This window comes from Lagenorhynchus albirostris, chromosome X (assembly GCF_949774975.1).
Source record: "Lagenorhynchus albirostris chromosome X, mLagAlb1.1, whole genome shotgun sequence".
NCBI classification, from domain to species: Eukaryota; Metazoa; Chordata; class Mammalia; order Artiodactyla; family Delphinidae; genus Lagenorhynchus; species Lagenorhynchus albirostris.
The window spans coordinates 85,537,447-85,549,856 of record NC_083116.1 but is presented as its reverse complement, the minus strand read 5'-3'; the positions used below and the strand labels follow the sequence as shown (position 1 = coordinate 85,549,856).

Below are 12,410 nucleotides of genomic sequence, written 5' to 3'. Positions count from 1 at the left end.
TCCTGCATAAATGAGTAAGGTGACCAAGACTCTAGCTTCTCCTCTAAACTGAGGCTGGTGACAATGCTTTGGCCCCTTACTGGAAAGGGTGGGGTGGGAGTTGGTGACAGAGAGAACCCAGCCCACCATTCCTGCAAGGACTCTAAAATCCCTCCTCTCTTCCCTGTTGCCTCTCTACCAGGAGACACAGTTCCCCCATGCCCCAGACAAGAACCTTCTCTATCCAAATCCTGCCCAATACCAAGATTCACATTGGGAGAGCTGGAGGAGGTCATTTAGCCGGTAGGTGCCAAACCCAGCCAGCCTCACCCCAGAGCCTACAGAAGCAAAATCTCCAGGATGAAGAAATCCTGATTGGGTTCAAACTTCTTTTACAGTGACCCTCAGACAGTAAGCAGCCTGCTGTCGGTCACAGAGTCCAGGTGGTGGTAAATTTGGAACTGAGGCTTCTGACATCACCCCAAGGGCTCTCCTCAGGACACAACTCTCAATGCTACGTCTTGCACACAGGTGCTCAATAAACTTCTGTTGGGTCATTGAGCTGCTGAAATTTTTCTAACATGATGAGAGGAAAGAACATGAATTTTGGCATCAGGGAGATCCTGTTGTGGAAGGCCAGTGGCAAGCTTCAGTCTCCTTCACTGTAAAATAGGGCTAGTAACTATCTCCTGGGGTTGTCAGTGAGAATTAAATGACATATCCTAGGTAAAATCCCTAGCCCAACGCCTGGCACAGAAGAAGCACTTAAATGGTAGTGGTTATCAGTGAGAGGTGCTAGAACAGAGTAATAAGAACACAGACTGTGGAACCAGGTTGGCTCCACAACGTATGATGTGTGATGCCGGAAGTTTCCTTTGCCTGTTTCCTCATCAGTAGCATGAGGATACTGGTGATGATGAAATGAATCAATATACATAGAACACTAAGAGCAGTATCTGGCAATAATTATATCCCTTGCACTGGCCCTAAACACAGTAATCAAGTTCAGCTTGGAGAAACATGTCAGAGAGAGAGAGAGAGAAGGGGAAGAAAAAATAAAACCCCACAACTTCACATTCACAGAAAGAGGATACAGGTATAGTCAGTAAAAACTGCCCATGGAAGCCATGGAAAGCCTTCCCAACAAACTTGTCAGGCCCCTTTGAATTGTTGCACCCCCTTCTTTTCTGCTCACTATACTTTTGACTGTTTTTGGTGTGTGAACTGTGTCTCTTGTGAGGGCAGGGATCCTGTCCCCTCCCCACCTCAGGCATAAGGCTGTGCACTAGGGAAGAGGTGAGTTGATGAGAGAGACAGAATGTAAAGAGAAGGCAGTACTCCTGGACCCCAACACCCCACCACTCCCACCACCACCAAAAAAAAAAAGAATGCTGAGCAAAGCAATTGCCAAGATAAATCACTTTTATCTCTATAGGAAAGGGAGGATCTAAAAAAAATATATAAATTACATTAGTAACACAACATAAGAAAAAAACAGGGGAAAAAAAACCAACAGAGAAGTCTGTATGATGCTATTCTAACCTGTTTATAAAAAGGCCCTGCATCAGAAATTCACAATCCTACCCACTTCTAAAAATATATTTAGACATGTACAGAAGCGGTGGGCTTGTTTTTAAATTGCTTTTTTGTAAAAATATATTAAAGGTGAATAGAAATCCTCTCTCCCTGCCCCCTATCCAAGCCCCAGCTCTGTGCTGGGGATTGGAGACCAGAGGTAACTCTCTCATCATGTTCTAAACCTTGGTTACAACCACTCCCAACCTCTCCCCAACTCACTTCACTTAGAACCTGAAACATTTAAAAAAAAAAAAAAGCACACTAGCCTCTTTGGAAAAGCGTAAATCTGAGGGTAAACTTGCTTTTCATTTAAAACACAAAACAACAAACAGCCAGCTCTGAGAGCCCAACTAAATTAAACAGAAACCCAGTCAAATGGAGGTTGGGTTTCAGCTCCACAAAACTTTTAACAAAGAAACAGAAGGGAAAGAGGCCTGGAACCAGGGGGGATATGCTAGCAATTAGCTGCCTTTGAAGGATCAAGGGGAGGGGGGTGTTAATGGGCAGAAGGGCTGGGGTCCTGGTCTTGGTTACAGCAGTCAGGGCCTAGTCAGGCAGTTGCCTACACAGGGACACAGGCTGCCCTCCTTCCCTCCCCTCACTACCCTCTGTTGCTTTGAAATCCCTAAGAAAAGCAAAGCTGGGCAGAAACAGAGGGAAGGGGAGTGGGAACCTCACGTGCTAAGGGGGAGGTAGCCAGGCTTTTTTGCCTTTGGTGTGAATAGATGGAGGACTGCTTGGCCCCTGGGGCCCCCAAGATAGGAAAAGGAAATGGGGCTAAGGGACCCCTGATTCCAAGGAAGGAGAGTAGATGGGCTGTGGAGAAAAGAAAGACAAACTGGAGACACGAAGACAACCAGGGAAGCCTCACATATTCCCTGTGGCCTGCACAGTAGCTGTTAAGTTCCCCAGAAGCACTGAGAAAACTGAGGTGAAGTTAAAGTGGGGGGTAGAAGACAATGAAGCACTCCACTTGGGCAGTGCCGAAATGGAGAGAGGGAGACATTCTCCATCCAGTCCAGGTCACCAGGGAGGCAAGACAGGTGGGAGGTGGAGGGAGCTGGGGGAGGGTGAGGGAGGGGGTGGGCACTGTCTGGACAATAGAAACATTCACAAAGGGAAGAGGGGGTGGGAGGTTCAGATGATCTGCTCCTTTACAGGTGGGCATCTCCGCTCCTAGGCTCGGGCTCCCCCCACATCAGCACTCTGCTTGAGCGTCCACCTGACATCTGGGAGTGTAAAGGTCCAGGAGTGAAGATGTGAGTTCTGAAGTCTTCTTCAGACCAAGACCTCAAGGTGGGGAGAGAAGCAGGGAGGCTCCTGATGGAGAACCTGGGGTGAGCTGTCCTGCCACATCCTCTCCAGAAGGTCCAGGCTGTGCTCTGTGGTACGGGTGAAGGGATCAGGCCGTAGAGCAAGGGCTATCTGCTTCAGTGGCAGATGCTTTCAAGGCGTTTGGGAGATGGTTTTTGCATCCTGGGGCCCAGCCAAAGCTATGCGGATAATGTTCTGCAGGACCTCAAACTCTAGGCAAATCCCTGGAGCTCACCCTGGGAGAGGTGGCTTCGTCTGTAGCCACCCAAAAGTAGTTTCCTCCAATGGGCTACAAAGTCTCGGTCAAAGTCTTGGGTGTTGGTCCTCTCCCCACCTTGAGAAGTGACAGGAATCTCTCTTCCTCCCGAGGATGAATGAAGTCAGCCCATGGCCTTTCTAGGCCACTCTGGAAATGGCCCACGGTGACGCAGCAAGAAGACTCTGGGCCCTCCTCTTTATTTCCATGAAGCATTTGGCAAGAGGGGGCAGAGGCCAGAGCCTTCTCCCAGGAACGAGTCTTGAGTGGGACACATCCATTGGGCTAAGAGGAGGCAGGAGAATGGGCAGAGGTGGGCAGGCTTCTGGAGACAGGGATGGAGCCACAGAAAGTGTTGAGCACTGGGCCTCCCACTTCATGACCAGGGAAATACCGAGGGGCCCAGGCTCTCCTCATGCCTCTCCTCGTCCTGCTTTCCAGCTTTAAGTGGGGATGACAGTAAAGGGCAGACAAAGCTGGTGAAAGGGAAATGGATTGGGGCAGCAGAAAAGAGGGCTCTAGTCAGCTGGAAACCTCTCCCATTTACTGGCTACTCAGAGATATGCAAAAGGCAGGCAGGATGCTCCAGTGGAAGTGGGGAAGGGAGTTGAGGGAGTAGGTGAAGGGGCCCATGGGAGAGTCCGTGCCTTTGGTCAGTTCCAAGAAAGCAGGACAATGCGCCTCAGCACCTTGTCCGGGGCAGGCAGGATCCAGGAGTGCCCCGAGAATTGACAACGGAGAAGGCAGTGGGGGTGAAGGGGTGAGGGGTAGGACACAAAGGGGATCACAGAAGCAGTTTGCCATTTCTGTGGATTTTCAGGATACGGCCGAGTCTCTGCTTTGCTGTAGCCAGGCCCTTTTTGGGACGCTTTCCTGTGGGGGAAGGGAGAGGTAAGCAAAGGGTATGGCAAGGGTGCCAGCAGCAGCTCCAGCACCAACTGTCCTTGGGCCACCCCCCTCCTCTGTTCCTCTGCCCACAGTCTCCCCATCCTTATGCCTGGCTCCAGGACCATCTTGGGCCAAGAGGCCCTCCTTAACTACTCCAATCCAACACCACATGCTTTGGCTCTTCCTCCTATGACCTCCTGCAGTGGCTACAGACTCCCTGGTTACTCTGTCTGGTTACTTTTCCCCACTGATTTCTTTGGTCCCAATCATTTTCCTTCCTAACTTCTGCAAGGTGATTGTGCCTCTCCATCTTCTTATCCTGCCCACCAGGATTGAACAAGTGCCTGGTTAGTGATTATAGCTCAGTGTCCCTGAAGTTGCCACTCCCAGGGCCTTGTTTCATTAGAAACCCCATCCTCATCATCCCAATGCCACACCAATCTCATCACCCTTGAGCTGTGTACTCTAGGGACTGGGCTTTCAGAGCCAAAGTGAGGAAAAGGAGGGCTTGAGCCCTCCCCGCTTCCTCTTTCCCCACATCAAATCACCTCATCACCACATCAATCACGTGTCCCATGTGACCTCCTCCATATTTGATCAATTTATCCCCTCCTTCATTCCCTCTGCCAGAGCCCTAGCCTCTCTTCACTGCAGCCTGGACTTGTGTATGTGCCTCCTTCCTAGACTTCCCACCTTCAACCCACCCTCCACTCTGGCCTACCGGAAGGATCTTCCCAAACCCACATCTGGGTTTGTCTCTGCTTAACACTAGTCAATGTCTCTTCATGGCCTATGAGGTCAAGTCCAAGTATCTTAGGTTGCCCATCACTGTCCCTCCCAGGTGTTCTCATTTACCAGAATGCTTAAGGGTTTGAAGCCAGTGACTCTAAGATCCTTCTCAGTTCTACAACCATATGGCAGTCATACCTGGTCCTGTTTGATTGCTCTGGGAGCCAACTGAAGGGCGCCGCTGGGTCAAGAAGACACCAGGGGCCATGGGTGTGGTGCTGCGGTTTGCCTGGGCCATGCCAAAGGCGTTGGGACGAGCAGTATACTCATGGTCAGCAAGACTTCCTGAGAGGGCCTCTTGTTTAGGCTCAGGGGGAGGCAGGGGTGAGGAGGAGGTGAGAAGTTGGGGTGTAGTGGCCAGAGTTGGGCCTGGTACTGCCACGCTGAGATTAGGCTCTTGAGGGCGAGGCTGTTCTACCTCCTTCAACAAAGGCTTCTTCTTGATATATTTCTTCTTTTGGGCCTTCTGTAGCTCCTGAAACACAAGCCAAATGGGAGGGGAGAATTTAGGAGTGAAGAAAAGAGAAGAAAATTTCCCAGAAAGGAATCTAGACGGTGGTCAGTGTGGTTCTACAACCTGCCCCTACTCCAAGCTTAGCCTGGATATATGTACACACAACACACAGGCCTTCCAATACCTCAGGTCCTTTGGTATCAACCATTCTTAAGTCAACACTGCTACTAACCAGTACAGTGGCAACAGAAGGGTAAATGAGTTTAGAGACTTGGGTTTTGGTCCTAGAATTGCCACTTATGAGGTGAACCATGGACATGACTAATAATAATAGCTAAATTTACACCAGCAGCTGAGGCACTTTATATGTTTGACCTCATTTACTCCTTAGAACAGCCCTGAGAAGGAAAATCCCTCAGTTTATAGATGAGAAAACTGAGGTACAGGGATATTAAGAAACATGAGCCCAAAGCCTCACAGCTGAACAGTTGTTGGGTTCAGGATTCAACTAGGTCTATGTGAACACCCACCCTGCACAATTCTCAAAATGGGACATCTGCGAGTGAAAGAGTAGCAGCTTTGGAATGAGATAAACTTGGGTTCAAATCTAGGCTTGTGCTCCCTAAGTTGGATGACCTTGGTCAAGTTACTAACCTTTCTGAAATTCAATTGCCTCATCTGTAAAATGGGCAAAACAATAGCTGGTTTTCAGGGCTGCTGGAAAGATTAAATAATGACATAAAACACATAGCACATAGTAGGTACTCAACAAATGAGAAACTATTATTCTATCTTCATCTCTTACAATGGTTTATCTTCTTCTTGCTGGTCTTTTCTTTTAATAGAGGACAGTCTTCCAGGTCACTGGATCTTAAAATCTCAGTTTTGGATGGGAGGGATGAATAAGGAGTTGTGTCACTTCTCACAATATCTTGGATTTCATCCATCCATTGCTCTATGAATATACTATCCACTGTGTAGTGGGTACCTTTATAGTGGGCACCTGGACCCCTGAGAACCTGGAAAGGTGGTGCTGAGAGCATGTGAACGACTTCACCTTCTGAAATGCTACACAGCCACAGAGACCAACTCAGTGATTACATTTCTTTGCCTTCTCTTGGCAACACAGGCCTACTCCTGCCTTCGGAAGATCTGACAGGCTGTGGCTACCTTAGGAATTTTTGTGGGACGAGAATAATAATATTAGTAATATATGCCAGGCACTGTTCTATAATTTAACTCATTTAATACTCCTATGAAGCATGAGAAAAAAAGAATTATAATTCCATTTTTATGAGAAGAAACTGGCACAGAGAGGTTAAGTCACTTTCCTAAGGTTATAGGAACAGTAAGTGGCCAAGCTGCGATTCAGACCCAAGCCATCTGTCTTCAGAGTCTCTTTTATCAGCCAAAATACTTGTTACTCCATCCATACCAAGAACTGCATTTCTGCCCCCATTTCTCTCATCTGAATCCAGAAATTATCTCTTCATACCTAGATCACATAGTTTAAAATTTTCTACCTTTGTTGCCAATCTCCCTTTCATATACATCATCCAGATCCCCCCCACAGAAGACTAGACTATCTTATGACAGGGCCACTTTCACCTTATCTCAAAAGGCCATCAGCAAGTCCCCACCCAAGTTCAGACTCCCTGGCCTGACATTTATGGTCATCCATCGTCTGGCCACTTATACCTAGCCAACCTGTAGTGATAATGATGAAAAGCTAATGTGTCTACAGTACTTACCGTGTGGCAAGTGCTGTTCTCAGAGCTTTTACATATATTACCTCATCTAATCCTCAGACAGAGTCTATGAGGAAACTGAGGCACAGAGAAATTAAGTAACTTGCTCAAGTGGGAGGGAGAAGATTTGAACTCAGGCAGGCTGGCTCCAGAATTCATTTTTTAACCTCTATTTATCTTACTCCATTCCCCAACAAGAAGCCTCCAATCCAAAAAGATCTGTTCATTCTTTTATTCATTCATTCATTCACTCAACCAACAATGACTAAACACATGCTTAACATAGTAGGGATACCAAGTCAAATTAGATATGTCTTCACCCTTGAGGCCCTTACAGTTTAATAAGGAACAAAGAAAAGTACACTTATGATTGTAAGTACCATGAGAATGCTATGGAAGCACAGAAGGCCACTGAAATAAACTGGTGGTGGATGGTGTGAAGGGGTGTTAGGTAAAGGCATCTGAGAGGGCATGATTCCCAATGGGCAGAGGGAACGGTTTGTGCAAAGGCACAGAGGCATGAGACAGTCTGATACATTGAATGAACAATGAGTACCGTAATGCAATAGTATGAGTGGTGTAAAGGGCATGCATGAAGGGTTGACACAAGGTCAGGGAGGAGAGGTAACCAGAGGGCAAATCAAGAGGGCCTTGTGTGCTTACCAAGGAATCCCCTTCTCCTGGAATGCCTCCCTTTCCCCTCCAAAAGCTTAGCCTGCAAAACCCTTCCCAATTTCAAATCTCTTCTTTGAGGTTATCTCTGATCAACTCCACAGAAGTGAGCTCCACAGAAGGCACTAAGAGTAGTTTTCAAACCTTTAATTAATTTGTTCATTTAAAGCAGTCAAACTTCCTTTTTTTACAAATTACATCTTACATGGCACTAGGATATACATAATAGAGAAAAGTTCTGGACAAAGAATGGCCGCCTGTACTGGTTGGTCTCTGCTGGCTTCCATCAATAGCCTCCAAAACATTTCTAAACTCTGGAACTCCACAGAACATCATATGAAAAACATCATTCTATTAAATTTTATTTAAATAGGATGTAATTACTGAATTATATAAACATTTAACTATTTCACTTTATTTTAATAGCAAGTAACATGAAATCTGAAGTTAGAGGATATGAGTTTGAATCTTGTCTCCTCCATTTACTGGCTGTATTATCCTGGACTAGTCACTTAAAGAGAGCCTCATTTTCTTCACCTGTAAAATGATGAAAATATTACCTATTGAAAAGGGTTATTGAGCAGATTACATGAGACACATGGAAGCACCTAACATAAAGCAGATGCTCAATAAATGCTCTAAGCTATAGGATGTGGCATGAGGATCTAAGGGGATACTGATAAGGAGAGAACCACAAGATTCACTTCCAACTGCTCTCAGGGTTGCCAAGCACATTTAAGAACTTTGAAAACTATAACATGCTAGGAAGTTAACTTGATTCTAGGACAAAAATTAGTGGGTGAAGTTTTCTTGGGAAGCATGGGGTGAAGATCAGGCAAAGTATTTGGTACAGAGGACAAGAAAAGCCTCTCTCCGAAAAAACCAAATTCCGATACAGATGAGAGACTGAGAAACTGAGTGTACTCAACTGAGTCACCTCCTTGGAGCTTCATCTGAAGACAAGAGCTCTCACCCAAGGACAGACTTGGTCCTTCCCATCTGAGAGGTTTTCACACACCCAGAAAGGCAAGTGATATTTTCAAGGGCTTTTCTCTGGCCCCCGATTTTCTTTCATCCTAAATCATTTCAACGGTGTGCTCTGTGGAAGTAGCTTGTCACTGAGTTGGTATATGTAGGATATAAGAGGGAGCTGGGATACTGCCATGGATAAAGATCACAAGTTACCCACTTCCCAATGAGACAATGGTAAGATCCTGTCAGCCTGGAGGTCTGAGTTTTGAGGCTCCAAATCAAACTGGAATCAGTGGCAGGGCCATTGCCTGAGTGTCAGCACTTACCTGCTGGGCCAACTTTGCAGCTGCTGCAGCCAAGCCTGTCTCAATGGAAGCTACCCGAGTCCCCTCACGCACAGGACGGTCCTGCTTTGGTAGAGTTGGGGTCACACGGGCTGCAGAAGGAACAGAATGAAGACATTTATCTGAATGACAATCATATTCCCTACCTCTGAGCCCCCCAAAGGTGGTCTCATTGGTTTTCCTGCTTCGAGCTTTTTACAAAGCCAAAGCTAATTCACAAATGCCCAAGGTACACAAAGCACACACTGATTAAAAGATAAAAGTTAATTTCCCTGAATTGGCATGTAAAGTTGTCCATGTTCTACTCCCTACCTACCTCCCCAACCTTATTTCCATTCCCATATCCTCAGCTTCTCCAGACAGAATGGCTTCCTTATTACACCTCCAGAACATGTACAGCTCATCCTCTCTCCCTGTGCCTTCATCCTCATCATCTACACTGCCTGGAGTACCCTCTTCCCTTTTTTCCACCTCTTTAAAACCTGTCCATTATTCAAAAGTAAGCTGAAATCAATCTTCTGTGCAAAACGGCTAGGACCTCTTTGGCTCACACTGAACCCTCCCCTCCCCTGAACTTAGGTACAAGTCACTTAATACATAGCACATACTATCCTGTCTCATTCCCTAATGCTGATGTGTGTTAATCTATCTAATAACCAGGCTATGAGTTCCTAAAGAAGATCACCTTCTTGTATAACCTTTTTATATAATGCCTTAACAATCTTGAATCAAAAAAGTTACTCATCCCACATTTTACATAGGAAGTGTATTTCAGGATAACCAAACAGCCCCAGATGATGAGGGAAAGCTGTTCTTTACAGACGAATGCCAGCTAATAAATGTAAAAGGAATGACAAAATTAGAAAATCACACGTTTGTAAGCCCTAATGAAATAACTGATTCTAGGGAATTGGATATTCACACAGTACCAAAGTATTATCTCACAGATGACTTGCTAGTCTTGAGGAAAAAAAAAACTAACCTTACAATGATGAGATCAGGAGATCACCCCTTATTGTCACTAACAGAAAGATGGCCAACTTCATGCACCTCCTAATGCAATTCAATAGGAAATCTACAGCATTACCTGGGAAGTAGTTTTGCCAAGACCTAACATCAAGTAAGCAGTTCATATTACTTCCAGTTTTTAGGAAACAGAAATAAAAAAAAAAAAGTTAAATGACACCGAGGGCAAACAGTCATCCTATAAGATAACTGGCCTGGTTTCTTTAAAAACACAATGTCACAAAGAAGCAAACAAACAAATCTAGAAGGTGGGATGTGCTAAAGGACAATTATACTAGTTTTTATAACAAATCAACAGCATCAAACAAAAAAGGATTTCTCTAGATTAAGAGATATTCAAAAAACGTGATAGCCAAATGCCATATGGACCCTGTTCAGATCCTGATTTAAACAAATCCACTATGAAAATGCCTTTTTTGTTAGACAATTAAGGAAATTTGATTATGGACTTAGTATTAGATAACATCAAGGAATTATCAAATTATTATTAATTTTGTTATGTATGATGACAGGACAGTGGTTATGTGAGAAAATGTATACTTTAGAGATGCATACTGAAGTACATGGTGGGGTGGGGAGGGAATGACACTATCTGGGATTTGCTTTAGACAGTTTTTAAAAAAAGAAGAAAGTTATAGATGAATCAAATATGGCAAAATCTTTACAACTGTTGATTCTCATTGGTGAGTGTATGGGATTTTACTCTTTTTAATTAATGAAAAAAGTCAATGTTACAGGAAAAAAAGAGGTGGTGGTGGTATCTGACCTAGATTTAAAGATTCCTTGGTTGGTTAGCTATTGTTATTGCTATAAAGGAGACTTTCTGTGTAAGCAGTATGCAGATTTTAGAACAGGTAATCCAGGAGGTTGAAGTCCTTTCTTTAAAGGTGATATTGATATTTTACTTGTTTAAAAAGTGATCTGAAGCAAATCTAGCAAAAATGTTAACGCACAATTTTCAGTCATGGATTCTTGGGTATATTTTATATCGTTCTCCATAGTTTTGTGTGTGTGGTGGCTTTAAAACATGGCCCCAAATTCTTTGGCATTTTTCCTATTAATAGGTGGGGTCTATGTTCCCTCCTGTTGAACCTAAGCAGGATCATTTGTAGCCTATAGAATGTGACAGAAGTGACACTGCATGACTTCTGAGGCTAGGTCAGAAAAGGCAACTTTAGTTTCTGCACTGCTTCCTGGAACACTCACACTTAGAGCCCTGAGCAACCACATAAGAAGTCTGATTGCCTTGAGGCCATCAGGCAGTGAGGAAGCTAGTCACATGGAGAGGTCACATGTTGGCACTCTGCTTGGTACTTCTAGTCTTTGAGTCCACCCAGCCCAGGCCCCAGACATGTGAGTTAATGAGACTTCAGATGATTCAAACTCTTGGCCATCCAGCCTTCAAATTATCCCAGCTGAGGCCCCAGACATCATGGAGTAGAGACAAGTTGTCCCCATTGTGTCCTTTCTAAATTCCTGACCTGTATAATACATAAGCATGTTGTTTTAATCTGAAAAAAATTAACCTCCTTGATTAGATCTGGATTTAGGGGGGAAAAAAACTATGTAAGACATTTTGTAGGGACAGTTGAGAAAATCTGATCATAGAATGGTTTATTAGAAGATCTCAGGGAATTATTAACTGTTAAGTATAACAAAGTTAGTGTGGTTATGTAGGAGGACATTCTTATTCTTAGGAGATACTGAAGTATTACTTTGCAGTAGCTTTGTAAAGTACTTTGAAGTAGCTCAGTTACTTTGTAGTAGCTTTGTAAAGTACTTTGAAGTAGCTCAGTAAAAACTATAGACAGACAGATACAGATAATGAAGCAAATACAGAAAAATATTACAACTGTAGGATCTAAGTATTGAGAATATGGGTGTTTGTGTACTCTCCTACATTTATGGATGTTTGAAAATTCTCATAATAAAAAATTTTAAATAGTGAATGAGATTAAGAGATTATAATAACCAAATGAAATGTGTAGTCCTTGAATAGATCCTGGTTTAAATAAGCAAATTATAAAAGCTATTTTTGGTACAACTGGAGGAAATTTGAATAAGGATTTGGTATTAAATGATATTAGGAAGTAAATGTTACTTTACTTAGGTGTCAAATGATGGAACTATGGTTATGAAAGAAAAAGTCATTTTCATAGAGATGCATACTGAACTAATATTTAGTATGTCATGATGGATGAAATCCACAAAAAAGGCAAAGTGAAGGACTTCTAAAACGTCACTTCTGAATTAAAACAATGAAAAAACTGGCAAAAACTGTCATAATAAAATTTTTCAGAACTCTGGAAATTAACCAAAGGTTTACAGCTACCTGGAGAGCATTTATTTAAGAAAAAGCGCTGAATCTCAGTAAAAGCAGTGAGCTTTGT

The 12,410-nt window shown here is 44.0% G+C and overlaps 1 protein-coding gene across 3 annotated transcripts in view; it reads right to left on the bottom strand.

Moving 5' to 3' along the window:
• Positions 1-1,383: 1,383 nt before the first annotated feature.
• PHF8 (PHD finger protein 8) overlaps positions 1,384-12,410 on the bottom strand; it is a 95,992-nt gene continuing 84,965 nt past the window's right edge. For 2 of the 3 annotated variants that reach the window (XM_060137600.1, XM_060137601.1), the window contains 3 exons: positions 8,977-9,086; positions 4,943-5,279; positions 1,384-4,000 (listed from right to left, as the gene is read on the bottom strand). In XM_060137600.1, the coding sequence (XP_059993583.1) occupies positions 3,912-4,000; positions 4,943-5,279; positions 8,977-9,086 (536 nt within the window). In that variant the 3' untranslated portion in view covers positions 1,384-3,911. Of the gene's footprint in view, positions 4,001-4,942; positions 5,280-7,810; positions 8,216-8,976; positions 9,087-12,410 lie in introns of those variants that run through there. The other variant, XM_060137602.1, reaches the window with a different exon arrangement.